This window comes from Telopea speciosissima, chromosome 10, assembly GCF_018873765.1.
Source record: "Telopea speciosissima isolate NSW1024214 ecotype Mountain lineage chromosome 10, Tspe_v1, whole genome shotgun sequence".
Classification (NCBI taxonomy): domain Eukaryota; kingdom Viridiplantae; phylum Streptophyta; class Magnoliopsida; order Proteales; family Proteaceae; genus Telopea; species Telopea speciosissima.
In genome coordinates, this window is record NC_057925.1 from 50,474,116 (window position 1) to 50,500,808 (window position 26,693).

General features: G+C 38.5%; 4 protein-coding genes across 4 annotated transcripts in view; all 4 read left to right on the forward strand.

The window, feature by feature from the left end:
- Positions 1-23,835, forward strand: part of LOC122642431 (cyanate hydratase-like) — a 40,015-nt gene extending 16,180 nt beyond the window's left edge. Inside the window, exon 5 of the mRNA XM_043835907.1 lies at positions 23,770-23,835. Within this exon, the coding sequence (XP_043691842.1) occupies positions 23,770-23,808 (39 nt within the window). The 3' untranslated portion in view covers positions 23,809-23,835. The remainder of the gene's footprint in view (positions 1-23,769) is intronic.
- On the forward strand, positions 3,318-17,798 carry LOC122642429 (pirin-like protein). Its single transcript, XM_043835901.1, has 8 exons — positions 3,318-3,322; positions 16,011-16,204; positions 16,379-16,428; positions 16,522-16,560; positions 16,687-16,715; positions 16,805-16,867; positions 16,968-17,068; positions 17,173-17,798. The coding sequence occupies exons 2-8, from the start codon at positions 16,023-16,025 to the stop codon at positions 17,660-17,662; spliced, it is 954 nt and encodes a 317-aa protein (XP_043691836.1). The 5' UTR covers positions 3,318-3,322; positions 16,011-16,022; the 3' UTR covers positions 17,663-17,798.
- Positions 7,031-9,670, forward strand: LOC122642428 (pirin-like protein). The gene is made up of 7 exons (XM_043835900.1): positions 7,031-7,538; positions 7,778-7,827; positions 7,921-7,959; positions 8,091-8,119; positions 8,429-8,491; positions 8,608-8,711; positions 8,803-9,670. Exons 1-7 carry the CDS (start codon positions 7,324-7,326, stop codon positions 9,305-9,307), a joined length of 1,005 nt encoding a protein of 334 aa, XP_043691835.1. The 5' UTR covers positions 7,031-7,323; the 3' UTR covers positions 9,308-9,670.
- LOC122642433 (cyanate hydratase-like) lies at positions 22,282-23,800 on the forward strand. Its single transcript, XM_043835909.1, has 3 exons — positions 22,282-22,616; positions 23,512-23,583; positions 23,770-23,800. The coding sequence occupies exons 1-3, from the start codon at positions 22,351-22,353 to the stop codon at positions 23,783-23,785; spliced, it is 354 nt and encodes a 117-aa protein (XP_043691844.1). The 5' UTR covers positions 22,282-22,350; the 3' UTR covers positions 23,786-23,800.
- Positions 23,836-26,693: the final 2,858 nt, after the last annotated feature.

Consider the following 26,693-nt stretch of genomic DNA (forward strand, 5'->3'; position numbering starts at 1 on the left):
GACTAGGGTTTGGTGGCACCCTTATCATAGGTCGTCGCATTGGGTATGCCTGACATGTGATGTCGGGGTACGAATGCGAGTGCTCACATGTTTGATGTGTGCATTGGCGAAGAATCTACTTTGTCGATTCCTCATGTATACATCGCAGATGTAGGAAGGGATAGACATGTGCCACCGACACCGTGCACTGAGGGAACCCGTCACCGCAAAGTGTGATCGCATTCTTTGGTTCATCAATGACCGAGACTCAAGCGAGTCAAAGCCGGTTCGGGAATGCGTGAATACTTTGTGAGTGAAGGAGTTATCCAACACGGCCACCTCCCGATTGGGGAACACCAAGATAGAGACTGCTCTGTGCATGGTCGGATCGAACTGGATCCAGATCGTTTTGGAAATGGTTTTGCAAAATTTATTTTACATAAAATGATACATTATTTATAGTTATTTCAAATAAAGTGTTTTATCGAGTTTTCGGACCCGATCGATGGATGCACGACGCTCTTATATGGACATGTACTATGGATTGGGGTTTGGCAGTACATGTGTACATGCCCTAGATTCCATAATGATGGTGTTGATTAGTGGGGGGGGTTGTATATGATAAATTGTTATCATATAGGGAGTTATTTGAAATTTGCTAATTTAATTGGCTCTTTATTTAATTAATGGATTTGATGCTAATTGTAATTATCCATTAATAATTAAATAAATAATCTAATTAATACTTTCCCTATTAGATTCTGCTTCTTCACCTGTGTAACACTTTGAGTTTAAATAGAACTGCCAGACTGAGAGAGAGAGAGTCAGACTCTCACTAGGGCTCTATTAAATCTATCTAGGATTTAATTAAACCCTATTATTATAAATAGGGGACCAAAAATACGCAGAAGAGAAGCTCTCCACGTTTTTGGAGCAAACACTCTCTCTCCTACGTTTTTGGTTTCTCTCTCTCCCTCTTGTGATCTCTCTTCTTCTTGCTTCTCTCACCTGTGTTTGAGAGTTAGGGTTTGTGAAACCCTAGATCTGTGCTGAGGAGTTTGAGGGCATCTGGGATTGGCGTGTAGAACCTTGGTAGCACCATTGGAGGTTCAAATCTGTTTGCTTGGAGCGCTCATTGGAGGAAGAACCACTGTCTATTGGAGGAGCAACACTTGAGGCTCACCAGGTTAGCAGTTCTTTAGTAATTCTTTCTGTTCATTGATTATTAATATTTATGGGATGCGAAAGAAACTCGAATCGATTATTTTTCGCTGCGCATTCGAGTATGGGATGGATCCCTCTTGCCATGTGATGGACTAAAGACGAGTTTCTCCGTCCCTATTGTGATAATTAATTTTATGGAATGCAATAGGGAAGGAGAAACCCTAATAGGGATGCACCAGGGTTCCCATGGGAAACCCTAAAATTAAAATGGGGCACCCATGGGACACCATGGGCTAACCCAGGACGTGCAGAACCCTAAAGATAAATATCTTGGTCTCCCTAGGGAACCATGGTTTGATCCCTGTACCGTTGTTTAGCCAACACACTTTACTTGCTTCTCATTGACTTTTGGCATTGGAGGTAGCCATTCTCAGATCAAGACACAAGCGCTTGTTGGGTTTTCTTTGTTACTATGATTGCCCTGCTGAAGCTAGGAAAATTGCAGAGGACGACGAAATAGAACAAGAAGAAGAAGCAACATAATTAATTGATTCAGCTCCCCCACCCCTCCCCTTTCTTTTTTTCTGTGTTGTCTCTCAAACTTAGCTTGAGACTCTATTTCATTTTCCACCATTTCTCATTTTCTCTTTCCAGTACAAAAGAGAGAATAATGACGGAGGTTCCGATGTTAACACGGACGACTCGAGAGAGAAGAAAGAGATTGAGAGAGAGGATTTTGAAGATTTGCAAGTGCCGTCGGCGCTGAGTCGTCTCCGAGAGTTGCAGCAGTAAGAGAAAAAAAACAAAGAAACCTGCTCTCACGGTTACCAAGTTGATGGTTTTATTTATTCAAGGGCTACGATTAAAAGATTAAAAAATAAATGGCTCATATTAGGCTGTCGCGGTTAGCGTTGAGTTTAAAAAATATACCCTAAGCGCTGCGACTACGCACCCGTCTTCTATAAATACAGAATGACTAAACCTCTCTAGAGGTAGAGTTTGATTCAATCTTTTAGATTGAACTGAATTAGATTGGTTCAAGCCAGCATAAAATAAAGCAGAACATCTAGATTGGGACAAAATTCGATTACCATCGATATATCTCAATCAGGGATCTATCCCAATTTTTCTCTCTCAATCGTCCCATATCTCTCCACTCTTGATTGATTTCCCTGAAAATTGACTTAGGCATCGGAGGATTTCACCAGAGCCTGCTCCGGTCACTCTCTGGTGCTCTCTTTTTTTGTGTGCAAATCATTACATCTAACGGTCTGTATCACCTCTAAGTTTTCATCCACATCACTGACCAACACCAATACCGATATGATACCATATTTAAAACAATGAATTACCCCTAGAACCACATGGCATAACTAGGTATATTTCCAAGGCTTGCCAGAGCAAGAAGGGCGATTTATTCTCAGTGGGGAAGTGTATTGTTGATGCCCATGCTGATGCCTAAACACAAGAGGTGAAGGTGAAAATATCGTCTCTCCCCCATGAAAGGCAAAAATCCAATCCCATGATATCAGCGCTCTCATTTAACTTTAGGGGTGTAAATGAATAGTCAAAATCCATTTCCATATCCGTACGATTATCGCTTAGTACTATCTGAATCCGTTCAAAACTAAACGGATGCGGATATGGATAGACTATAGCTATCCGAAAAACTATATTTACATGTAAACGGATAAAATATCCGATCCGAATCCTTGTCCGTATCCGTTTAGCATTATCCAAATCTGTCCGAAAGCTAATCGGATGCCGAATGCGGATATTGCACTATCCGAGCCGAATCCGATCCTTTTACATCCCTACATTTAAGGGTATCAACCGGTACGATTTTGGTATGGTACATAAAACATGTACCAGATACCAATATCACACTGTACCATTTGAAATCTACAATTCTAATACCGCTACCATACTGCTTCGATATGGTTTCGGTACGATATAAATACGATATAGAAAAAAGGTATGGAATCGATATAAAAAAAGGGTTCAAAATTCGGTTTTTTAAACCTGTATTAAAAAATGGTATAAATTATGAAAATCGAAGAGTCATAAGGGTGAAACCATGAAAATCGAAGAGTCAAAACTCAAAAGGCGTAATCCAAAGGAACAGGTGGCAGCATTAGGGTCTTTTAGTCTTTACTCTTTATGGATTTCGGTGAATCATGTAACTAATCAAAACTTTTCACTTTTCATTCACTTGGTATTAGAATTACACATTTACCCTTATTTAGTATGTATTTTGGTAATATGGTACGATACATACCAAACGGTTTTAATGGGCTCTCTAAAATCGATACCATACCATCGCTTTTGTGACCAATAGGGATGTAAACGGATCGGATGTGACCCCTTTGTGATGAACACTAAAGCTGAGATCCAGAAGACCTTGAGGATTATCGCTTCTACAAGAATGGCTTTGAAAATGCTAGGCATTGGAAATCTGTAGAATGAACCAATCTCAAATTGAAAAAGGAAAACAAGAAGCATACCAGAAGGGTCTGAATTTGAGCTTGTGCATATACAGTTGAAAAGCAAGAATAAAGGGTTGCATCTTTGTATCTCTCCAACGAAAAGAATATTCAGTTTCAAGGATTAGCAATTTCTTTAGAGGTTCAATAAAAGTCATGATTTTTTTTTTTATAAAGTTTTTGATGAGTGTTATGTAATTTCCTTACTTACTCTCCATAATATGTAACATGTATACTTTTATTCTGTTAAAAGAAAAGATCTTGATGAGCTTCATTTCATATGGGTTATCTCAAAGACTAAGGTAGACTAATTTTTCTTACATTTTCCTTCTTCTTTCTGTAAGTTTCCTCTTTATTGGAGTTGTACTACACAAGGGAATTCTTAGCTACCTTAGTAATTCTATTGATTTGAGATAAGCTTTAATGGGGGCTGAATTCATACTTTTCATGATAACTAAATCAGGGCTGTAATTCAACTACTACCCATGACTCCTGATCTGCACCACTTGATACAATGTAACAGGTTTTCACTTTTCATGTCAAATTGGATTTGTTAGGACCCAAAGCTAAGTGTTAATTTGGATAGCGGAGCTGAAACTCAATTCGATTTAGGCAGTTCATTAATAGGAGTAAAGGACACTTCATTCATTACCTGATAAGTTCTCATGCCTTATTTTTTTAACAGAAGTTCTTTAACAAATTGTATTGAGGACAGTAGAAGACAGTAACAGAGAGGGTGCTGATGTATCACCCTTTGTCACCCTACCAGGCTCCAATGGAAACAGGAAAACTCAGAAAACATGATTTTAGATAGAGAATTGACTTTATTAGTTGTGGCAAAAAGTACAACTTTGCATTACCTGGTCTGATTCTGATATAGGTAATGAATTTCACACCAATTTGGGTTCCGAACAGAGTTTAGGGCTGTGTTTGGTATGCATTTTTGAAATAGATTATGGATCTAGAATGCATTCAAAGCTGGATTCTTTTCTCTAATTTCTTGTTTCAGAATTCGTTTAATTTCAGAATCTATTCTGAGAATGCATACCAAACACAGGCTACAAGTTCCTCAGCATGTTATTCTGCCATGGTTGTGGAGCTTTGTTCAATTTTGGAATAAACTTTTTTTTTTGGTTTAATTTTTGAAAAAAACTTTAGAACTACTAGGATTCAAGAAGATTATGAATTTTAATTTATTCTTTTGGCTTGGTTTTGATTTCAAGAATCCAAACTGTCAAGAATTGATTTAACTTTTATAATGAATCAAGTAGTGTTTGCATCATGGGAATTTCCAATTTTTTTGTCCAAATCCAATTACCACCACTGTAGGAATTAAAAGCTCAATTAAAGTAGCTGGCTGATTACAGTTTCATAATCATGGATTTAGCCGTTGTGGCTGGAATTTAAATTAGAGTTAGAGTTACCACTTAATATTAAATTTTTTCTCTTATCCACTAAGCATTTATCCCACACACACTTGATGCAAAAAGATGCTAACTGGATTTTCTTATTCACAATATTTTACTTTTTCCTGAAATATGTGTGTTGCATGCTTTTGATGGGTTATCTTGAAACAACCTCTCTCTAGCCCCGCGGCGTAGGGTGTTGCGTACTTTTACCCTCCCCGACCTTGCAGTAGCGGGAGCCTCATGCACTCAGACACGCTATTAAAAAAAAGGTGATGATGATTGTTCAAGCCAAACTGGCAGCATGGAAGAAAATTTAGTTTCAAATGTTGATTATGAGGTACAAAGACTTGTGGCTGAGCTCCAACAAATCTAGCATTTGTCTTGACATCCTCAACTGGCAGAAAAAGAATTAGAAGTCCTAAAGTTTCAAGGATTTTCAAATAAGAAGCTTTGAGTATTGGCAACACTTGTCACAGTTCCTAAGGCTCTCAGAGTGGCAATAGAATCTACTTAAATTTTCATTTATTCTAATTTGAAAAAAATAATCCTCAAAGATGGTCACAAGGGTAATATGGTTAATGAACATATCCAAAGACGATTTTTTTTTTCTATTTTTTCCCCCCTCCCCCCGCCCCTAGCCCCCCGGCCGCACCCCCCCCCCCCCCGCCCCCCCCCCCCCCAACCCCCCCCCCCCCCCCCCCCCCCCCCCCCCCCCCCCCCCCCCCCCCCCACGCTTTTCTATTTACCTTCTCCATGACCTAAATCATACTCATATCTTGTTCGTCCCAAAAAGCCCCATCAGCCTTGACTATGTGATTTATATAATATTTGCTAAGGTCTTGTCCTGTAAGTTAAAGAAGTTTCTTGATCTAATTGCGGCTCCTGATCATAATGATTCTGTTGAAGAAAAATTTCTAAAATTATTATTATGATTGCACATGAATTAATTCCATCATTTAAATAATAAGAAGAATGGAGAGGGATACTTGGCAGCCTTCAAGCTCGATATGAGTAAGACCTATAACTATATTAGGTAGAGCTTTATTAGAGGCGATGTTGATGCGATTAGGTTTATGTGACAAATGGGTGCCATTTTCTTATTTATTCACTTTGGGCAAGGCAACATTTATTTCCCAGGTAGTAACTTCCTTAAATCTCTAGTTGGTTCTCAACCATCATGGGATTGACGAAGCATATTAAGAAGTCAAACCCTTGACCTCCTGGAGACATGCACTCTATTGACAAGTCATCGACCAACTAACCAAACAATTGTTATGGCTAAATAAAAGCCTACCCTCATGGTTTTTATAAAAAAAGAAAAGCCAAATGATCTTGCATGATTTATGCACATTCTTGGATAAGGACAAAAACCCTAGTAAAATGACAAGCACACCTCCTACTCGTCGAATCATCCAGGTACAAAATCTCCCGAGCATCAATCATTCTCTTCTTCCCACCCACCCACCCAACCAAAAAAAAAGGGATAAGTATAGATTATTTCCTCCAATTCCTTGCCCGGTTAGTTCTCCAATGCCCCTTACAAGGGGGCACAATGACCACCCTACCCCTAACTGAACACTATTCAGATGGGTCCACCCCCTTATTAGAGGCACTGGAGAACATTACCGAGCAGGAAATTGGAGGAGATAATTTTTCCCCCATGCAGGTCCTTGCAAAGAACCTTTGCTCTGACTTTTCAAAGTCTAATGACTCCAACCATTGTTATCATTTGACCTGGATGTGGTCAATATCGAACACCTTCTCACAAATGGTCTGAAAACATTGTGCAGGTGGACTTCTATAAAATATGCCAATGTTTAAACCATGCTTTTTAGGTAACGACAGCACACGCAATGCTTAGGTGTCGTTGTAATGCCCATCCACTACTTCCGTCATGAAAAACGCACTTACACGTCACACAGTTGATCTTTAGAATTCTAGTACATTGGATTGGAATGGTTGGTTAATGTTGACACCCTATCACTTGTTCACACTCCAACTGTTTGATAAAATTACCAACTGAAGCCTTAAGAATCTCAGGTCAAGCTGACCATTGGTGGAAGATTTGAAGAATCGAAAACAACATTTGCTTGGGTTCCAAGTTCCCACCCACATCAAGCTGACAAATTATTCTGTACTGTTTGAGATGATTTTGAATAAGAGTGATTGGTGACATTAGAGAGTTCATCATCTTCTTTTTTTCTTCCTCAACCTTCCAGTAGTATCTGAAGTCGTTGCAGATATATACTTATAAAACCAGAGTCAAAGATTGCAATCCAACAAAATCCATGAAGGCTATAAACAATCGGTTCCTGTTCAACCTGTCTCTGATCAAAATCAAAACCAAAATCACAACCAACGTCGTCGTTCCTTCTTTGATCAAGAACATGTCGACAGGGCATCAAACATCTGGTTTTAGTAATTACAGATTGGTGGCAAGGAAGTTTCTAGCTCAGCCTGAAAATGAAGGAGAAGGAGCTTTTGTTAGAAGAAGCCTTGGAAGGTACTCTTCTTTCCTACCCTTCTAGTTTTCCATTACTGACTAATTGGATTCTTTTTTCATCTTTTTTTTTTTTTTTTTTTGGGGGGGGGGGGGGGGGGGGGGGGAGAGGACGTGGGTGGTTCAGAATGGAGCTGAAGCATTTGGGTCCTTCTAGGGAGATACACAGAATTTTTAATCATGTTCTCATGCTACGCTTACTAACCATTATTATGTTTGTGGTTTTTGTGGTGTTGTTTCAGTATGGAATTGAGGCGTTTTGATCCTTTTCTACTGTTGGATGATTTCTCTAGTAGGTTTCTCTCTCTTGGTTTTGTAGTCATGTATTTGTTTTCTTAATTATGAAATACAGGATTGTATTAAGCTGTTGCCATTGCTTTTGCAGTTACTCATCCTGCTGGATTTCCTGACCATCCACATAGAGGTTCAAGGATCTCATCGATTAGTCAACATTGTTCTTTTTGGGTTTTGCATCGAATTAGTATTAATGGGCTTTGATTCATTCTTTTCTCTATTTCATTTTCCATTACTGACTAATTCGATTCTATTCTTCAGGTTTTGAGACTGTTACATACATGTTGGAGGTTGGTGCTGTTAAATGTTGCCCTCCCCCTTCCTTTTTTTCTTCTTTTTTTGGAACTCCAGTTAGGTTGTGGGGTTTAGTGGGCAAGCCTTGGTGCAACGGTTAAGTTGTGATATTGCAACTATCAGGGTTGCGGGTTCAAAACATGGAAACAGCCTCTCCCTGGAAGCGGAGGGGGGGGGGGTAAGGCTTCACACATTTACCCCTCCCTGACCCTGCAGTAGCAGGAGCCTTGTGCACTAGGACACACTCTTTTTAGTTTGTAGGGTTTATATTATGAGGAGCTGAAGTTGGGGTTCATGGATTTCAGGGAGCAGTCACTCATCAAGATTTTGCAGGACATGAAGGCACAATAAGAACTGGTGATGTACAGGTAAAAACACTGGTATAAGATTCATTGCCATGATAATAAATTAGATTTACTAACTTTCAAGTAACAAGTTGATGTTTTGGGTCTCATGCTTCACTGTTTTCTATTCTTTTCTTCAGTGGATGACTGCTGGTCGAGGGATAGTTCACTCAGAAATGCCTGCAGGAGAAGGTCCCAATAGGGGCTTGCAGCTTTGGATAAACTTATCTTCGAAGGACAAAATGTAAGAATCTATCAATCAATTTCTCCCTTCTTCGTGGCAGTTTTTTAGGACATCCAGAATCTTATATTCCTGAGTCCAAATTCAATCACAGTATTGAGCCTAGATACCAGGAGTTGCTTGGGGAGGAGATCAAGAGGGCAGAGAAAGATGGGGTTGACGTCAGAATTATAGCAGGAGAATCCTTTGGCATCAAGTCTCCGGTATTCACTAGGACACCAGCAATGTTCCTTGATGTCATCATGAAACCGGGAGCTGAATGGCACCAAAGCATCCCAGAGTCCTGGAACTCATTTGTGTATGTCCTCGAAGGGGAGGGTTGCTTTGGGTCCTTGAAATCTTCACCAGCTACAGCTCACCATCTCTTGCTCTTAGGCCCAGGGGATGGGCTCAGTGTCTGGAACAAGTCCGCCGAGCCGCTGAGATTCGTCCTGATCGGTGGGCAGCCCCTGAATGAACCTGTTGTTCAGTATGGGCCCTTTGTGATGAACACACAATCTGAGATCCAAAGAACTTTCGAAGATTATCGTCTTCACCGAAATGGTTTTGAAAAGGCTAGGTATTGGAAATCTCAACCTGTCTCAAGTTCAAAAAATTGAAATATGTCGATCAGGTTTGGATCTGAGCCAAAGCATGTCCACCTTGAAAGCAAGGTTAGAATCTATATCTCTGAATTAAGATGGAAGGCTGGGAGCAGTGAAGGAAGAACTCTGATTATTCATGTGACAGAAAATTATTCTAAGCCTTCATGATCCAAATGGAAAAATACAACTGCTGTACAGTTCATGATGAGACTGCACATTTTATCTTTAACTAGATTTCATTCTTTGGTTTTCCTATTCCTTCTGTTACTGCAGCAGGGTCCTGCTTTGGGGCAAATTGGAAAGGATCCATTTTCACTTGTGATTAATTCTTTGTATCTTTAGTGTATACAAATGTTTCTTTTTGTGAGATTTATTTTTTGTCATTATATCTCTTCCTGAGATTCTTAATAGTAGGGAATTATTATCTTGTACTCCTGTTAAACATGCACCATAGAGAATTATACATGCTAATAAAATTAGTCTTTGTTGATGGGAGGATCTGTTTCTTTCTACGAAACATTCTAACCATTTCTAAGCATTCATCAACCAAGCTATAGGGTACGAAAGGCTGCATTCAGTTGGAGAGAAAATATAAGACACTGAAAGTTAGGGTAGAGAACTCAAAGGGACTTGCTTGGCAATTGAATTCTTCTCTTGTTCATTTGGTATGTGGAAGAAAGAATGATTTCACAAATATAATCATGCTGTCAGAAGATTGAACCAATTTGGTGATATTCCGACATTTTTATTAAACTCTTATCTAGTTGAGAAGAACTGACAGACAGAGAACCATCTCAATTGACCTAATTGTTGCTCTAGATTTGATCATGTTAGAAGTGGGCAATTGATGTAGGGCATCCAATGCCCAAAATTCCATTGCTCTAGGAAAAAGCTCTGTAGATAACTTTCAACAAGTTGCCAACTTATTATACAAAGCAGTCAGGAACTCCACTCCATCCTTGGTTACAGGCCTCCCAAAAAGCTTTAGCTTCCCTTCCCTCAGAGCTAAAAGGGGGATGTTTCTCCCTCCTGTTAGTTAGCTAGACATAAATTGTCATCTCCAGTACATAAAACAGCTCCAGAAGAATCAAATATATATTCCTTATAAATGCTGTGTCAACATTAACTTTTCTAATTGTTATCGTTGGGGTTCAAATCTAAGCTGTCTGGTTAGGCCTGGTACTTGATCTTACCTGCCTTTTGTGGAGGTTTTCGTTGGATCATTTGTGGCAGGTTTAGCATGCAGTCCATTATAATCCTTCATGTTTCCTGCTGAAATTGATTTTCCTTCCTGAAGACCACCACAATCGTCATGCTTTGTATATCGAGTATGTAATTATGTAACGGTCCTTTGCTAAGTATCTGTTGGGATGCACTGCTGAATCACTCCTTGATCTTAAATTGCTGTCTCAGACGATTTAGTCTCATCCGGGAATTGTGCCAAAAACATTGTTGATTGAGCAAAGAGGCAGTATGAAAGCACATAATAAGCTGTTTCCAATTGATCATGGTGTCATAGCATTGCATCCTCCATGTTTGGAAACACCATCAGCAGGGAACAACTCAGACTAACAAAGATTTAAATCAGATTAACTATAAAACTGATACCGTGGTCTGGCTTGCACATCCCACTCTAATTCCTCCCAAATATGAGAAGGATAAACTATTGAAGTAGAGGTACTAAACCCTTTTTAGCCGTGTCCTTCGCAAGGAAGTTCGCTATCGGGTTGGCTTCTCTGAAACAGTGCGTAATTTTCCACGGAATAGAAAATAAGAACTCTTTTTAAGTACGTCCAAGATTGACCAATAAACAATAGAATCGATTTCATGTAAGTAGCACATACCACAGCACCATCACGAAAAACACCACTAGCACCTGTTCTTCCTGGATTCCCAAGTGAATGTCCATCAATATTTGTTGTGGATTAGGGGAAACAATTGGGATGTCCAAATGCCTCGCACAGAAAAGGTCTGAAGCAGATCTGGCCAGATCTTTGAAGTTACATTCCAACTCACTCAGATCTATCAAAACCAATTTAAAAATATATGGAACAACCTTATTGCAATAGTCTTACATTTTGGTATTTTTAATTCACAATTCCAACCTGTGATTTGTCTTAGATATATTCAATATGATTCATTGGACAAACACAAGCAGGCCAATGTGATGCTGCAACAATTAGGTACCATTCATAAACACAAATGCTTAATTGCCTTTTGCAGAAAAATTTCAAACCAAAAGTGTCTGAATTAGGTGATGGTACTTGACCAGAAATCACAAATTGAGATTTGCTAAAATTAGGTATAAAGGGAAAAAAACTCAGGACAATATGGCAATTTAACATTTTTTTGTTTTTTTGTCCCTTTAGTTCCTGTCTGGTTTCGGTAAAACAGTTTCTTTCGATTTTTAATGGTTTTGGTTTCAATGATTTCAGTTTTAAATGGCTTTAAACGGTTCTATATGATTTTAAGCGTTTTTTTAATTCTCCATTGAAATGGCTTCTTTCTCTTTTAAAATTTTATTGTAATAGATGTAAATTTAACCTTGAATTAATAATTGTAAGGTTATCATAATTTATATGTTTTAATTTTTTATTCAAAAGATTTGAATGCCTCTTAATTTTCTAGTGGGATTTGTTTTTTCTTATCATAGTTGTTTATTTTAACAACCATTAATGACTTAATCTACTATGCATATATTAATTCGTTTTAGATGGTTTACATAAACGATTTACCATTGGTTTAAATGGTCGATTCAGTTCAAATCGTTTAACTAAACGGTCTCAAATTTGAAACTAAAATTGAACCACTTATTAAATGGTTTTGGTGTGAACGATTTGATTTGCTTTGATTTGACATCCTTATCTTACACCAATCACAGTGTAGAAACTAGTGGGCCTGGTCACAGTGTAGGAAACGATTGCATGCACTAGTGGGCCTGGTTAGCGAGGAAAGAGAGCATTAGCGCTAGACCACATCGACATCGTTAGGATGTGAGAATATATATATATTTTTTTGGTAAATGATACTTTTATTGAAGGAGGGCAAGAAGGGCACAAGGCTTCCTTACAAAGGTTTAGAAGCCAATGAGTGGAATGTGGCCAATCTGTCATGCTTACCATAGACAGGGCCTGCCGGGCTAGGGAGTGAGCAATTACATTAGCTTCCCTAGGAATGGTAACAAAGTTACATTCAACGAAATTCAGAATAAGGCTTTCTATGTCGTGGAGAAAGCCAAGAGCACATAGAGGAGGAGATGTAGTCCTTTGGTTGATGATGTCAATAATAGTGAAGCAATCGGATTCCACAATGATATGAGTCATTCCCAACTCCTTAGCGCGAAGAAGACTAGTTCTCACCGCCTAGAACTTACCTAGGAAGGCCTTTGAGAATTCAGCTGGGCAAGATGAGGTCAGAAGAAAGTGTCCCTGGTGGTTCACGATGCTTACACCACTTCCTCCCATGGTAGACTCCATAGGTAATGTTGCGTCGCAATTAAGCTTCAAAAAGCCAGGAAGTGGAAGGGTCCAGCTTGTATTCCTAAGGACCCGAGACTCGCCTTGTTGTTGAAGGCCTTCTTCACTCTGATGATGTGGTTTAGACAGGGACCAAAACTCATTATAAGCCCACTGAGCCTTGGAAAACACCTCCTCAAGAGACCAACATTTCTGATTGAAACATAGGTCATTGCGGGCTACCCATAGGTACCAACAAATGTAGAAGAACATGCTCAATGTCTCAATCTTCATCTGCTTTGAAGAGAAACCGAACCTGTCCCATTTGTTGAGGATTTGACTTAAGCTTATGGATTCCGAGTTGGGCATTGTGAAGGTGAGGTAGCTACCAAACCAAACCACCTTTGCAAAAGGGCATTCCAAAAGGATGTGGTTATTAGTTTCAATCTCCTGGCCACACTTGTGACAACTTGGATCTATATGAATGCGATGCTTAAGCAATCGTTCCCCTGAAGCAAGGTCTTGAGCGTAGCACCACCAAATGAAATTCTTGACCTTTGGAGGAACTATACTATGCCAAATCTTCTTCCAAACCAATGGATGGATGTTATCCCAGTCATGGCTACTAGATGAAGATGCCTCAGAAGCGCTACAAACATCCCTTAGGTTTGAGAGGTGGTGATATGCTGATTTAACTATGAAAAGTCCATTTCTTGATCCTCCCCAAATAAGACGGTCCTCATGAGGGAATAAGCTCAACTTGATACCTTTGATTGCTTGGATACCCGAAGGGTGGAAGCAAAGGCCCAGCAGCTGTTCATTCCAAGACCGATTACCATGATCGATGATGCTGAAGACGTTTGAAAGCTTGCAAAGGGGGGGCTTGGGGTGTTGAAGTTTGAAACCATTCAAGGATGGTAACCAATTGTTATGCCAAATGTCAACCTTCTCACCAGTGCCAATGTGCCACAGTAATCCACTTTCAAGCGCCTTCTTTCCTTCCATAATACTCCGCCATGCCCATGATGGTTTATTGGCGATTTGTGCTTGAAGGAACTTAGATTTGGGGAAGTATATAGCCTTTGTGAATCTGGCCCATAGAGAAGTTGGATTTTGCAGCAATCTCCAAGCCATTTTTGCAAGAAGGGCTCTATTGTGAAGGATCGGATCTCACAGTCCAATGCCCCTTCGCTCCTTAGATCGACATAACCTAGTCCAAGAGACCGAGGGGAGTTTCCTCTTGTCACCCTTTTGACCCCAATAGAAGTCCGAGATGGCTTTACGGGCAGTGTTGTGATGGGTTGCAGGGAGAGAGAAGTGAGATACAACATAGGAAGACATCGATGTAGCCACTGATTTGATCATCACCTCACGACCAGAATGAGAGAGCAACTGTCGCTTCCATCCTTGAACCCTTCTACACGTTTTCTCATGGATTTCCTTGAAGATATCAACCTTAGAGACACTAATTTTCGCTGGTAATCCAAGATATTTCTCCAGCCCATCCGAGTATGGGATTTTCAAAATACGTGAGAACCAACGCTTTAGCCTGGAGGGAGTGTTTGGGCTAAAAGTGGTGGTGGATTTCTTCAGATTAATCCGTTGACCACTAGTCTTGCAATAAAGATCCAAGCATTCCTTTAGGTGGTTCGTGCAATCAAGTTTAACTTCAAAGAACAGGAGACAGTCATCCGCAAAGAGCAAATGCGTGATTGGAGGTGCACGCTGTCTCACTTTGATTCCTTTGATGAGAATATTCTCTCTCTCAAATTGATAAAGAATTTGTCATTCAGAAGTTTGCTCTTGCAATGCATGTCTGTTTTTTTTTTTAGTAAAGTCTAGCAATGCATGTCAACATCGTGAATTATGAACCACACATATATGGTAGAACACACACTCTCTCTCTCTAAAAAATGATAAAGAAATTGTATTTAGAAATGAAACACAATTAGTGATAGAGAGATGTGCCAACCCATCAAACCATACGTTTTAGGAGAAAATTTTAAATTGACAAACCTTTTGCAATAATGAGAATATTATAGAATGTAAATAAGGCAAGGATATCTTAATTAATTGAAGGATGTTTCCTTCATTTTGAAAATTTCCCATTGAAAATTAGGTGTCAGAACTCAAAACCTAGCCCAAACCGATTAATCCAATCGGAAAACTTGGATTGAACCAAATCAATCTTTATGAGGTTGGTTTTGGACTGAGGTATAGTAGGATCGGTTGAAAATTGGATCGCACTGAATCGACCAATATCCAAACTGAATAAAACCGAGAAAACATCTGTAAGTATGGGGGATGAATAAGTGAATTCATTATCCATTGATCTCAATATTAGTGAGAAGATTTCTAGTTGTGAAGGGAATTGTTACAAATTAATGAGTATGAGATAGGGAAATTGATTTGTAACAATGCTTCCGATGATTTCTTTGTTCACTATATAAAATTAGTGGATAGTTGAATGAATGATTTGATAGTATCTTCTCACTGATTAGTTATCCATTGATTTCAATCCTAGTTATGTTCCCTTTACAAATTATTTGGTTTAGAGAAAATAATTTAAAGTGTTTTTACCAAATCTTTCCTCGTTACACATCATGAATGTAAGATTTCATTACGATTCAAGCCCGTAAAAAAATTGATCTAAACCAATATTAACCTGATATAAATCGAAACCATACTAGATCGAAATCCAAATCGACCAAAAACCAAAGTTCCTTAACATTTTGATTTTGGTTTCACTCATTCCCAGATTGAACCAATTCAACCCAACCAAAACCGGGCTGAACCAACCGTTTGACATCCCTATTGAAAACGCATGAAGCCAAAAGAATATCAGGTCAAACCTAATAGATCAAACTGAGCATTCAAGAACAATAATGGTTGCATATGTGAGAGCCAAAACATGATACAGGCGATTTGTATTACTAAAATCGCATGTTGATCCACTGAGCTAAAGATAAAGAAGTGGAAACAAGAGAACCATGAGTGTTTGATGACCAATTTAAGCGTATAATATATGATATGATCTTATAACTCGCTTACTTATTGGATTTCCTATAAAAAACAGAGAAGGATTTTACCTAAAAGGAAGAATAAAAATGTATTCAAGACTGTGACATGGGAGTTTTTACTAAAAAAAAAAATAAAGGACATGGGAGTTGACATAATGGGGAGGAATTAATTTAGGTAGGTTGTATTTAGTAGCTTTGAGCTTTGAATTTAGAACACTGGAGATGGGAGAGACGAGTAAAGAGGCACACACAAACATGAGAGCTCCAATTCGTTGGTTACTGTCTAACTGCTCTCCAATCAAAACTCCTTCCATAAAAAATTTTTGTACAGGAGATCAAGCCTCTGGTATAATCAAACCCAGATTAGAAGTTGGTAGGTTCCTTACCAAGGTTCGAAATGAAGGAGATGGAGCTGTTGTTAGAAGATGCATTTTAAGGTTTTCCATTTTCTCTATATCCTTTTAAGTTGAAACAGTGGGATCCTTTTGGGTGTTGATAAGTTTTCGTTTTTTGAATCAAAACTGCATATACACAATATTATTTCGATCCTCTTCTCATGCTTCATACTAACCAGTAGGTGAGTAATTTATTCTGGGCTTTGTGGGTTTCAGCAAGGAATTCAAGAATGTGGATCCGTTTATTCTGTTGGATGAGTTCGATGGTGGGTTTCTTCTCCGTTTGATTTTCAATCGTCTTTTTTTCCCCCTTTAATCAGACATATAGAGAAGTTATTGTTGGCGTTTTACTTTTGTAGTTTCTGCACCTGGGGGGTTCACTGACCATCCACATAGAGGTTTGAGAATTCATTGATTGCTCTTAATTTTCCTTCTATCTGGATTCAAATTATTGTTTGTATACGGTCCCTGAGATTCAATCTACTATTCATGTTCTATTACTAATTTAGGTTATATTCTTTCAGGTTTTGAGACTGTCACATATATGTTACAGGTTCGAAATTCATAAGTTTTCAATTCCTTTCTGAAGTTTGTGAGGTGTTGAGTTTGTTATATGCTGAATTTGTTGTTCATGAATTGCAGGGAGCTTTGACTCATCAAGATTTTGCAGGGCACAAGGGCACAATCAGAACTGGTGATGTACAGGTATTGGTTCTTTTTAATTACTAATCAGTGCTATCATCAAAACCACAACTTCTTGTTTCAGATCTCATTCTTCAGTGCTTTTTTGTGTTATGTTCTTCAGTGGATGACTGCTGGTCGGGGAATAGTTCACTCGGAAATGCCTGGAGAAGGAACCAATAAGGGCCTGCAGCTTTGGGTCAATTTATCGTCCAAAGATAAAATGTGAGAATCTCTTGAAGATCAATCTATCTGTTATCTTTCTCAATTTTTTGAGCAAAAATAATATCTTATACTTCCTGGATGGAAATTCGGATGCCAACCAACAGGGTCGAGCCTAGATACCAAGATTTACCCAAGGAGAATATCAAGAGTGCTGAGAAAAACGGAGTTGAGGTCAGGGTTATCACAGGAGAAGCCATGGGAATCCGGTCTCCAGTATTCACTAGAACTCCAGCAATGTACCTTGATTTCATTCTGAAACCTGAAGCTAAATGGTACCAAAGTATTCCAGTGTCCTGGAACTCCTTTGTGTATGTGATTGAAGGAGAGGGTGTCTTCGGGACATTGGATTCAGCAGCAGTGACGGCTCACCATGTCCTGGTCTTGGGTCCAGGGAACGGTGTCAATGTATGGAACAAATCCACTGAGCCTCTCAGATTCATTCTGATTGGAGGGCAACCTCTTAATGAACCTGTTGCTAGACGTGCGTTCTTTGTGATGAACACTCAAGCTGAGATAAACCAGACTCTTGAGGACTATCGCCTTTTCCAAAATGGTTTTGAAAAGGCTAGGGATTGGAGGTCTCAACCAATCTAGGTTGAACATTTGAAACATGTGGAATGGGTCTGAATAGGAACAAGAACATATCAATCCAAAAAAGCAAGAAGAGTAGCATCTCTATTTACATCCAACACAGAGAAATTAAATGGTTGCAGGAAGGAAGAACTGATACGAGTCATCTGAAAATGAGAGGAACAGGGGACTGTTGGAGACTAAGAAATGAGATAAAGTCAGGTTGTGCTTAGATGTTGATGAGGGGCTGGTGGGTGGGCCTGCATACCCAAGGAATTTCAAGGCATCTCCTCCAGGATTTTAGATTTGATTAGCATACCATTTTGGAAATCTGATGTTATGATTTCCGGAGCTGTGCTTCCTTATATTTGCTTTATAGTTGTGTATAAGCATGAAGGATGTACATTATGAATATATTTATCTCTTCATTTTAATGAATTTTTTTGGTGTTGCTGATAATTATTTCTTTTTAAGTCCTAGGGATGTAACCACATGGTCCATTTCATTTTAGCTTTGTTCTTTAAACTGGAAAATGGAAATTATATGCACAAAAATTGAATCTGTATGTTGTATATCGTTCAACTAGTTCACTAATTCACAGATATGAGAATCATCTTTCTGCATTATGTGCTAATCACTTCTTGGCATTGGGTCTGACTTACGATCAACTGCTGCACTCATTTCCATCGGTAGTTGCTGCCTCCCCATCTAGCTTTAATTTTTGTTTCCCTGATTTTAGAAGTGGTGATTCCCCTTCTTTCAATTATACATAGAGGACCATCTTCATTCTTCAGTACCTAAAACAGCTCCTAAGTATTCAAACCATCCTTGTGAAGTAGCATTAACATTTTCTGAATCCTATTGCACAGGTTCCTATCTATGCTGTTGGTTATGCCTTGAGCTTGATGTAGTTACAGTTTTTGGAGATTCCAGTTGATCATCCGTTCTTTGTTTTTTAGCAAGTAATTTGTAATCTACCTCATGTTTCTTTCCTACACACATTTGTGTTCCTGAAAATTGTATGACACACTGGATGGATTTCTGTAGTCACTCAATTTGGGGCTAGGTCTAACCTAAGTTAATGGTGACAATGTCGAAATTTTGACGTACATTTTTTGCTGATTGTTGATCCTCATTACACTATCCGTTGGATCTGGAGCTGAATCCACTCTTTAGTAGTAAATGACTCTAAAGATTTTAACCTCCACCCAAGAGATTAGTAAAACCTTCGTGGCATAATTAGCATTCAGTCTCCAAGTTTGGAATTTGCTTAAACTTTTTTTGGGGAGGGGGTGGGGGGAGGTGGGAGAGGAAACACATGTTGTAGTCATTTTCAGAAGAAACAGTTGTCTTATAAGGTGGCTTAAGGATTTCAAATCTATGTCCAGTTAAAAGCTACAGATTTAGATGGGCGGGTTGACAGGCACTCTATGCACTGATTTAAGACTAAAGATCTCATTCTTTAGAGGTTCTATGGCTTCCTTTCATTAAGAGTAACTTATGAATCTCTAGACAAAATTTTTTAAATGGAATTTTATTGAGGAAAAGAAAGATATAGGAGCACAAACAAGATACCTCACAACTATACAATGCCTAGAGTATTGGCCTGCTAAGAGAGAATATAGGATACAATTATGAAACAGAGCAGAAACATTCTAATCTCTGAACAAAAGTTCACAGTTCTGGTCTTGCATTTGAACTGAAACCCTCTCAAACTCTGACCCCACAAACTGAAGACTTCCAAATTTTACATGAAAACTCAGAAATCTTGCAGCACCTTCTTTGAAATATCTTGTCCAGGTAACGGTTCCAAAGGTTTAATTTAACATAAAATGCAAACATTTCTGAAACGGCAAATCCTCAATTCCCCTGGGGAAGAAACTGAAAAAATTTAAGACTTAATAGAAATACTGTCACTTGAAATACTGCCATTCCCTCCATCCTTCCTGTACGCATCTCATTATGTCACCTCAAAGACCTGCACAACGATGTTGAACACATGTTTTGTGATGATGTGTGCCAGTCAAACATTCATAGGGCTTGGTAGTGGCAACCAAGCTTGTGGACATGATTTACATGCGTTAGTATAACAATTGTGCACGTGTATTTGGTAGTGGTAAGCCAAGTCATATTTAAGCCAATGCAGGTTAGAGTGATGAAATATGTTTTTCTTCGGTTGTTCTTTCAATGTGTATGAAAAAACTATGAATTTGCAATTTTATAGAATTTTGCTTACAAAAGTGTGTACTAACATGTTTATTAAGTGATATTTAGTATAGCACTGGGAGAAGGCAATTTGGAGTTCATTAAGCATCTCACAAGTGAAGAAGAAAGCCAAGACAATTCGAGCAAGATTAATGAAGTTGATCGAGAAATGATGAAGCTCAAGGATGTCATGTGAAAGAGGTGGAACTTTGGAAGCAATGAATTGGAATTACTCGTCATATGCAATTTAATGGTTGAAGAATTCAAGACTTGAAAGTACGATGGAAGGAAGCCAAAAAATCAGACCAAGTTACATCTATCAGACATTGGGAGGATATCAAAGTGATCAACATGAAACGTTTTGGTAATCAAGATTGATTTCAATAAGAATTGAAATGTTGAAAACGAAGAAGACGTAAAATGCTGGAGTTAAGAGTATAGGGCAGCTCTTGCTAGCACCAGGAGATATGAGATGATGTATTCCACCCAGAGTGAGAAGGTTTCTAACAAACCACTTCGGATGGCCATTGCCTCGCTATGAAGAATGCTTTTAAAATCCTTAACCTCAAATTCAGTGAGTACCTTCAATTTTCCTTGCTGTAGTTTTTGGAATTACAAACCAAATGCTCTCATATTGTAGCAAGTTTTATTTTAACCAAATGATTTGGATCGTTGGTTCGAAGACCAGCAGAGAAGGGTGTGTCATTCTTTGCTTTGGGGAATGGTTTTCTTGTGCAATGTGTTCCCATCCATTAAAGAAGATGAAGATACCTCTACAAGGAGTGGTTGGATCTGCTATTGAAACTGGGTTTCATGGACTATGGTAGGATTGTTGGATGGGGTGACAAAACCTGTTTACTGGGTGGTTGGATCTGCTATTGAAACTGGGTTTCATGGACTATGGTAGGATTGTTGGATGGGGTGACAAAACCGGTTTACTAATCGCCCAGAAACTCAGAAATCAAAGCAGCGATTGCCTCATGCGTCTTCTTCGTTTTTTTCATCATAAATTGGACCAAAGGAGTGATTTCTCAAACGTTAATTTTAAGATTCTTGGAGTACCTTTCCTTTTGAAGATCACTTGGAATTTCGTAAAAGGCTATCGACCAAACTAGGATGATTAAGGAATTAAGCTCAACGTGGATAAAATCTTACCTCGCCCATTTGGTATTGAAGTATACATTTTTGTTTTAGAATTCCTTATATAACAATTGAGTAAGGAAGAAAATAAGAATTTTCACCAACAATTTCAGTTAGGAAATCAATATCTAGAAGTCAAACTTGCCTGATCTAGCCCGACATGTTTAATAATCAGTTGTTTTCGGTGTGGATTCTCAGCCTGTTGGATGCCCAACCTAGCCTGACCCTTTTAATGTTGTTTGCAATTCTCATTTCTCCCTCCAATGCCCATAAACTAAAGACCCCAAGCATCAAAAAATGCATGGCATGTGCAAGTGTGCAACTATGGTTACTAATCTTTGATGCAACCCATCGTCATGTTCTAATGCTTGACAAGGGAGAAATACTTTTCTCAGTGTTCATTAATATTTCATAGATTTGTTAGGGTATTTATCAGAATATCAAACAATTGTACAATCTTATACTCCATAAAAACATTAAGATCTATGATGCGTGGATCTCAATGGAATTTCTGAGCCTCATTTTATTGGTATCCTCTTCCAATCCACTTTAGAAACCAAGTTTAGGGCTGCATCGTTTAGAACCGACCATCTAAAGTTAAACAAGACCCATAACCCGGTTAAGGTACGATTCTAATAACCTGATTATAGTCCCAAACTGACCAACCACATGTAAGCCGTACTATTCCCATCCAAGCTAAGCCTGGTTAGACCTGACTGAGATCGACGGAACCCAACCGGTTGACACCCCTTTTGCACAGTTTTCACTGCATTCCACCCAAACCATCGTTTCGTCTTCCGCCGTAGCCAACCCTGTTGCATGTACAATTAATGCAAGATCCTGTTACGTGCATCGTTGCTTCCTTTCATTTAGCCTATTCGAGAAATACGTTTCTTAAGGATCAAGGGATTTCTCACGCTGAAAAATAACAGTTGCAGAGAGGTGAGAATATCTGAGTCTGGCAGTTGCAGCGGCGACGAAGGCGATTACTCCTCTCAAAGACACAGAAGTACAGTGATGGAAGAGAGTGAGAACAAAGAGATACAGTTTGGTGCCCAAAACGAAAGTCGTTTTGTGAAGGTCGAAAGATTTCAGTGCCGAGAGAAGAAACATTTGCAGCGATAAAATTGGATTTGCAGAGACACGTTTCGTGTTGAGTTCGTGCATGTGCAACTATGTGGGACACATGTCACATTATGAGTATAACGGGGGAGGGTAATCAGGTCCCCAGATGGGGACTTGATCGGACTCAAAATAATGCATGGTTGAAATTTCTTCCACGACTCTCTTCCATCCACAGAATTGAAGCACTTGTGCTGCTAAAAGCCGAAAGGGACGACGAGAGTTCTACTGTATTATGGTCAATAATGGAGAGCAAAGCAAGCGTGGTGACCCGTCTTCTTGCTGTGAAACAGAAGTCCGGTAAGAGTTATAGTGAGATTGCAGAAGAGACGGGACTGACCAATGTGAACGTAGGTCAGCTATTGCGGAGGCAAGCCCAACTCAAGCCCTGCACTGCCACTAAACTTAGGGCCTCACTGCCCGACCTCACCGACGACCTCATCCATGAGATGATGACTCCTCCTATGAGGTCTTACGACCCTGCCATTGTCAGAGAACCTGCTATTTACAGGTGGGTTTTCTCTACTATTTTAATCTAACTTTGATTCTTTATGCTTGAGGTGGAGTTTCATGTTTGAACTGATTTTGGGTGATTGATATAATTGATACTTTCTGAACCTTGTACATTCAAATTCAGTATCACCCTTTTGATTGGGAATAGTAGAGATTCTAACACTATTGAATATTTTTAGTGAATTAGTTCTGAACAGAGGCTCAATTGTGAAGCCTAGAGGCGTTTTTGTTTGGTAGATGAGGTTAGAATTGTACCAATAAACTTTTACCCCCAAAAAAGAAAAATTGTAGTAATAAACTAAAAGCATTTACATTATGCGTTAGGGATTGTTGATTAGAACATCTTTCCCCAGCAAAAATCTCTAGTTTGTACTTTTTTGTACTATTATTTCTTTTCTATTGTTTTGGGAGGGGAGGGAGGTTTCACTAATTGAAGTGGCAATATGATATACTGGCTTCTAATCGAAATCACTAACCTTGTCCTCGAAACTATGACTGGTTAGCATAACTTGTATTCATGCACTTCATTATGGATCAAGTCAAAATAGAAAAACTTACATTAGGTTTAATCAGGCTGGAATATCCTTCCAGTTTACCTCTGCAACGATGCCATGAAGTTCTCACTTAGGCGTTGAATCCCGTTGTGTACCATGATTAAATAAACTCCAGCGTATATCAAGATACTTTTAACTTTAAACCTTTCCCAGTTTCTTTCTTTTACTGTTATTAAATTTCGATTAACTGTCAATCTCTCTCTTTGATCCATGAGATTTATTGTTTTTGATAAACCAAGGAAGATTTTATGAAGTGTGAACCATTTCCTTTTGCTTATATTTGAGTTATTTATTTGGTTTTTTGTATCTGTGGATTCTTATATTTTCCTGATTCTATAGACTGAATGAAGCCGTTATGCATTTTGGTGAGAGCATTAAGGAGATCATCAATGAGGAGTTTGGTGATGGCATGTAAGTTGTATCTTTCTTCCTTTAAATCAGTTTTTTTTGGGGGTAAAAGTTATCAATTGAGAAAAGTAATCTTCTACTGGCATTTAAATCTGATGTATGTTGTTTTTTCTTGGATATGCAATTATGCATTCTTAATAGTTGTTTTTTGTTGCTGTTGTTGCTGTTATCTCTGTTGCTACTTTTCAGAGGGCCGAGAATATGATGTCAAAGATAAGGTTGCAGTAAAGCTAATGAACACCTTCGTTTTTGCCACCTGCAAAGGCATGCGCACCTCTTCGTCGTAGCTGCACTTGTCCTCTGTCTTTGATGAATACAGCTTCTTATTAGGAGGGAGCTACTACCTTTACACTGTAATTGTATGTTTGGTTTTTGCCTTTTGTTGAATAAAAAACATTAATCTCATTTACACTACTTGTATGGAATTTTACCAAAAAGAGATTTGTCTGAAATAGTTGGAGCAATTCTAACGTAAGTCCAAGGCAAGAATCAGCGTTGGATCCATGTAGAAGGGTTGGGCAAGGAAGTAGAAGAGAGGAACTGACAAAGGGAAGTAGTTGTTGGAAAAAGATCCTGTGCAGCCGTGGCGGGAGCTGCACAGGTGCAGCATCACTAAATGACAGCAAAAACAGGGGTAAGGTAGTAGTCATTTCACAGGTGGGTCCCACTGGGCCTCACATGTGAAATGACCCACCTGTGAAATGATCACCTCCCCCCTGTATTTGGGGTGGTTTTGGTGCTGCACCTGTGCAACTCCCGCCATGGCTGCACTAGAGCCAAGTCCACTTAGTTGTCTGTGCTGAGCGAACTCAGCCAAATTTGGTAGTTCTAGCCTTCCTAGTCCGCATATTGGCAATGAATACAAATTGTCTATTCTTCTAGGTAAAAGCTTTCATCAAAATGTAAAATATTCCTTCACATCAATAAAATAATAAAAAAATAAAAAGAGAAGAAGAAATATTCCTACGGCCATCCTTTACTCGATCCCTACATCACCCAATCTACCACCTCTTGATAGGCCATCCACATTGTTATACATCTTCACCCTTGCTCTTTCGTTTCCAGCAAACCCTGATATTGTATGCTCCCTACAAAACCATGATTCGTATAGGCCACCACAAATTGAGAGTTAATCAAGAATATATTGGTCAATTTTTATATTGGGCGGGCAAGTCTATACTACTCTTGACCAAGTTATATAATTTTTTGACTCAAGTTAAAACATGGTTTTCTAATTATGGTCAAAACACCACAATTCATGGAAATAAAAAAGGGAAAAGTGTCTCTATATTCTTGATAGTCCATCTTTTACTTGATCCCTGAATCAACCAATATACCACCTCTCGATAGTCCTTTCACATTGCTATACATCTTCAGCCCTTCTCTTTCGCTCCCTGCAAGTCCTGATATAGTCTTTGTGTTTCTTATTCTTGAAGATTCCCTACAAAATCACGATTCATATAGACCATCACAAACTAAGAGTTAATCAAGAATATAGAATCTGATCAATTTTTATATCGAACGAGTCTACATGACTCTTTACCAAGTTATGCAAAGTTTTTACTCTAGTTAAAACCTGGTTTTCTAAATATGGTGAAAACTCCATAATTCATGGAAATATAAAAAGGGAAAGTATCTCTAAGCAAACGACATAGGCTACGTCAAATACTCTCTATCTGTTTCCTCTGGATACTGGTTTCGTACGTAGGAGTTAGATCTTTTCATTTGAGGAGGAGAAAGATAGAGAAAGAATGTGCTACCGAATTTTTCACCTTAGATTTAAGAAGGTTTCTTCCACCATTGGAAATCATTTCCACAACTTTTTTTTGGAAGTGTCTAACTTGAATCAAAATATTAACATATTTAAGTCAGTACCTAATCATGGGTTAAATTTAAACCAATTAGATAACTACATTAGATTATTCATATAATAGTTGTACAAAAAAATGTATATAATGGTCATACTAATGAGATACAATAACAACAACTACTCATCAATCTAGTCAGCCTTATTCCAATTAAATGGGATCGGCTACATTGATCTTTGCCCTCCAATCAACTCTATTTGAGGTCATACTTGACATAAGGGTTAAGCTATACATGTCTTTCCTTCCTTCTTCTCCTAGAGTCATCTTAAGTCTGCAATTGACTGTCTTCGCACAATCAATCTTTATCAAATCACTCTTTCGGACTAAATCATATAAAGGCCTCCGTTGAACATGGTCATGCCATCTTAAATGACTGTCTCGTAGCTTATCATGTATCGTAGCTACTTCCAAATCAGCTTTAATTTGATCATTCATTATTTTATCCTTCCCACTTTTGCAACACATCCATCTTAGCTGCACTGAGTTTATCTATATGACGCTTCTTAATAGTCCAACAGTCGATATCACACAACACTCTTGATGCACATCTCCACTTCATCCATCTTATTTTAATTATGTGTTCTTTTTTATTTATAATTGATTACTTTGAAAGTTTTCTACCTATCTAATGGTTAGCGTGACCAAATTACTTGTCCACATGGAATCTATACTCTTTTTTTTTCCTTCTATTTCAATAGTCATATTATGTACTATAAGAAAAGGAAGAAATCTAGTAATAAAAAATGGAATAGTTCATTGAAGGATAGAGGATTGCAGTTATTATCAGTATTTTTTCTCTTTTCGGATCCGTTAGTTTCAGTGTAAATTTTACTTAAAATTTTTGTATGTTTACACGTTGAAAAACTTTCCAGTGTTTGTTTCCATTGAAAAATAAGCACGAGATACTTTTCATCACCTAAAACTTTATAGGGTATGTAAAATTTAATGCGGAAACAAATTGGGCCTTTGGAAAATTTTAGTGCTACTCCATCAAGCTATGGTGAGAATAGTATTTGAAAATCATTATTTTACTATATTGCATATGGTTGAATTTGGTATTTCACATTATCTACTGTAGATGAGGGCTTATCCTCACTCATGGGAAAAGGGTGGTGATGGAGATCGGTGTGATCGAACGTCCTATGTTGGAAATGTGGGATGGTTGACGTTCTACCGTCCGATCAGTATCAAGAATACAGTAATGATCCTACGACTCATATATTTTGGCAGGAAAAAATTTCTGCT

What these genes read in the sequence shown, in the direction of transcription:
- LOC122642428 (XM_043835900.1), top strand. Translation starts at nt 7,324, where the DNA reads ATGAAGGCTATAAACAATCGGTTCCTGTTCAACCTGTCTCTGATCAAA. An exon ending in TCCTGACCATCCACATAGAG is followed by an intron (nt 7,960 to 8,090) that starts GTTCAAGGATCT and finishes TCTATTCTTCAG; the next exon opens with GTTTTGAGACTGTTACATAC. An exon ending in TAAGAACTGGTGATGTACAG is followed by an intron (nt 8,492 to 8,607) that starts GTAAAAACACTG and finishes TCTTTTCTTCAG; the next exon opens with TGGATGACTGCTGGTCGAGG.
- LOC122642429 (XM_043835901.1), top strand. Translation starts at nt 16,023, where the DNA reads ATGAGAGCTCCAATTCGTTGGTTACTGTCTAACTGCTCTCCAATCAAA. An exon ending in TCAGAACTGGTGATGTACAG is followed by an intron (nt 16,868 to 16,967) that starts GTATTGGTTCTT and finishes TATGTTCTTCAG; the next exon opens with TGGATGACTGCTGGTCGGGG. An exon ending in TTATCGTCCAAAGATAAAAT is followed by an intron (nt 17,069 to 17,172) that starts GTGAGAATCTCT and finishes GCCAACCAACAG; the next exon opens with GGTCGAGCCTAGATACCAAG.
- LOC122642433 (XM_043835909.1), top strand. Translation starts at nt 22,351, where the DNA reads ATGGAGAGCAAAGCAAGCGTGGTGACCCGTCTTCTTGCTGTGAAACAG. An exon ending in AGAGAACCTGCTATTTACAG is followed by an intron (nt 22,617 to 23,511) that starts GTGGGTTTTCTC and finishes CTGATTCTATAG; the next exon opens with ACTGAATGAAGCCGTTATGC.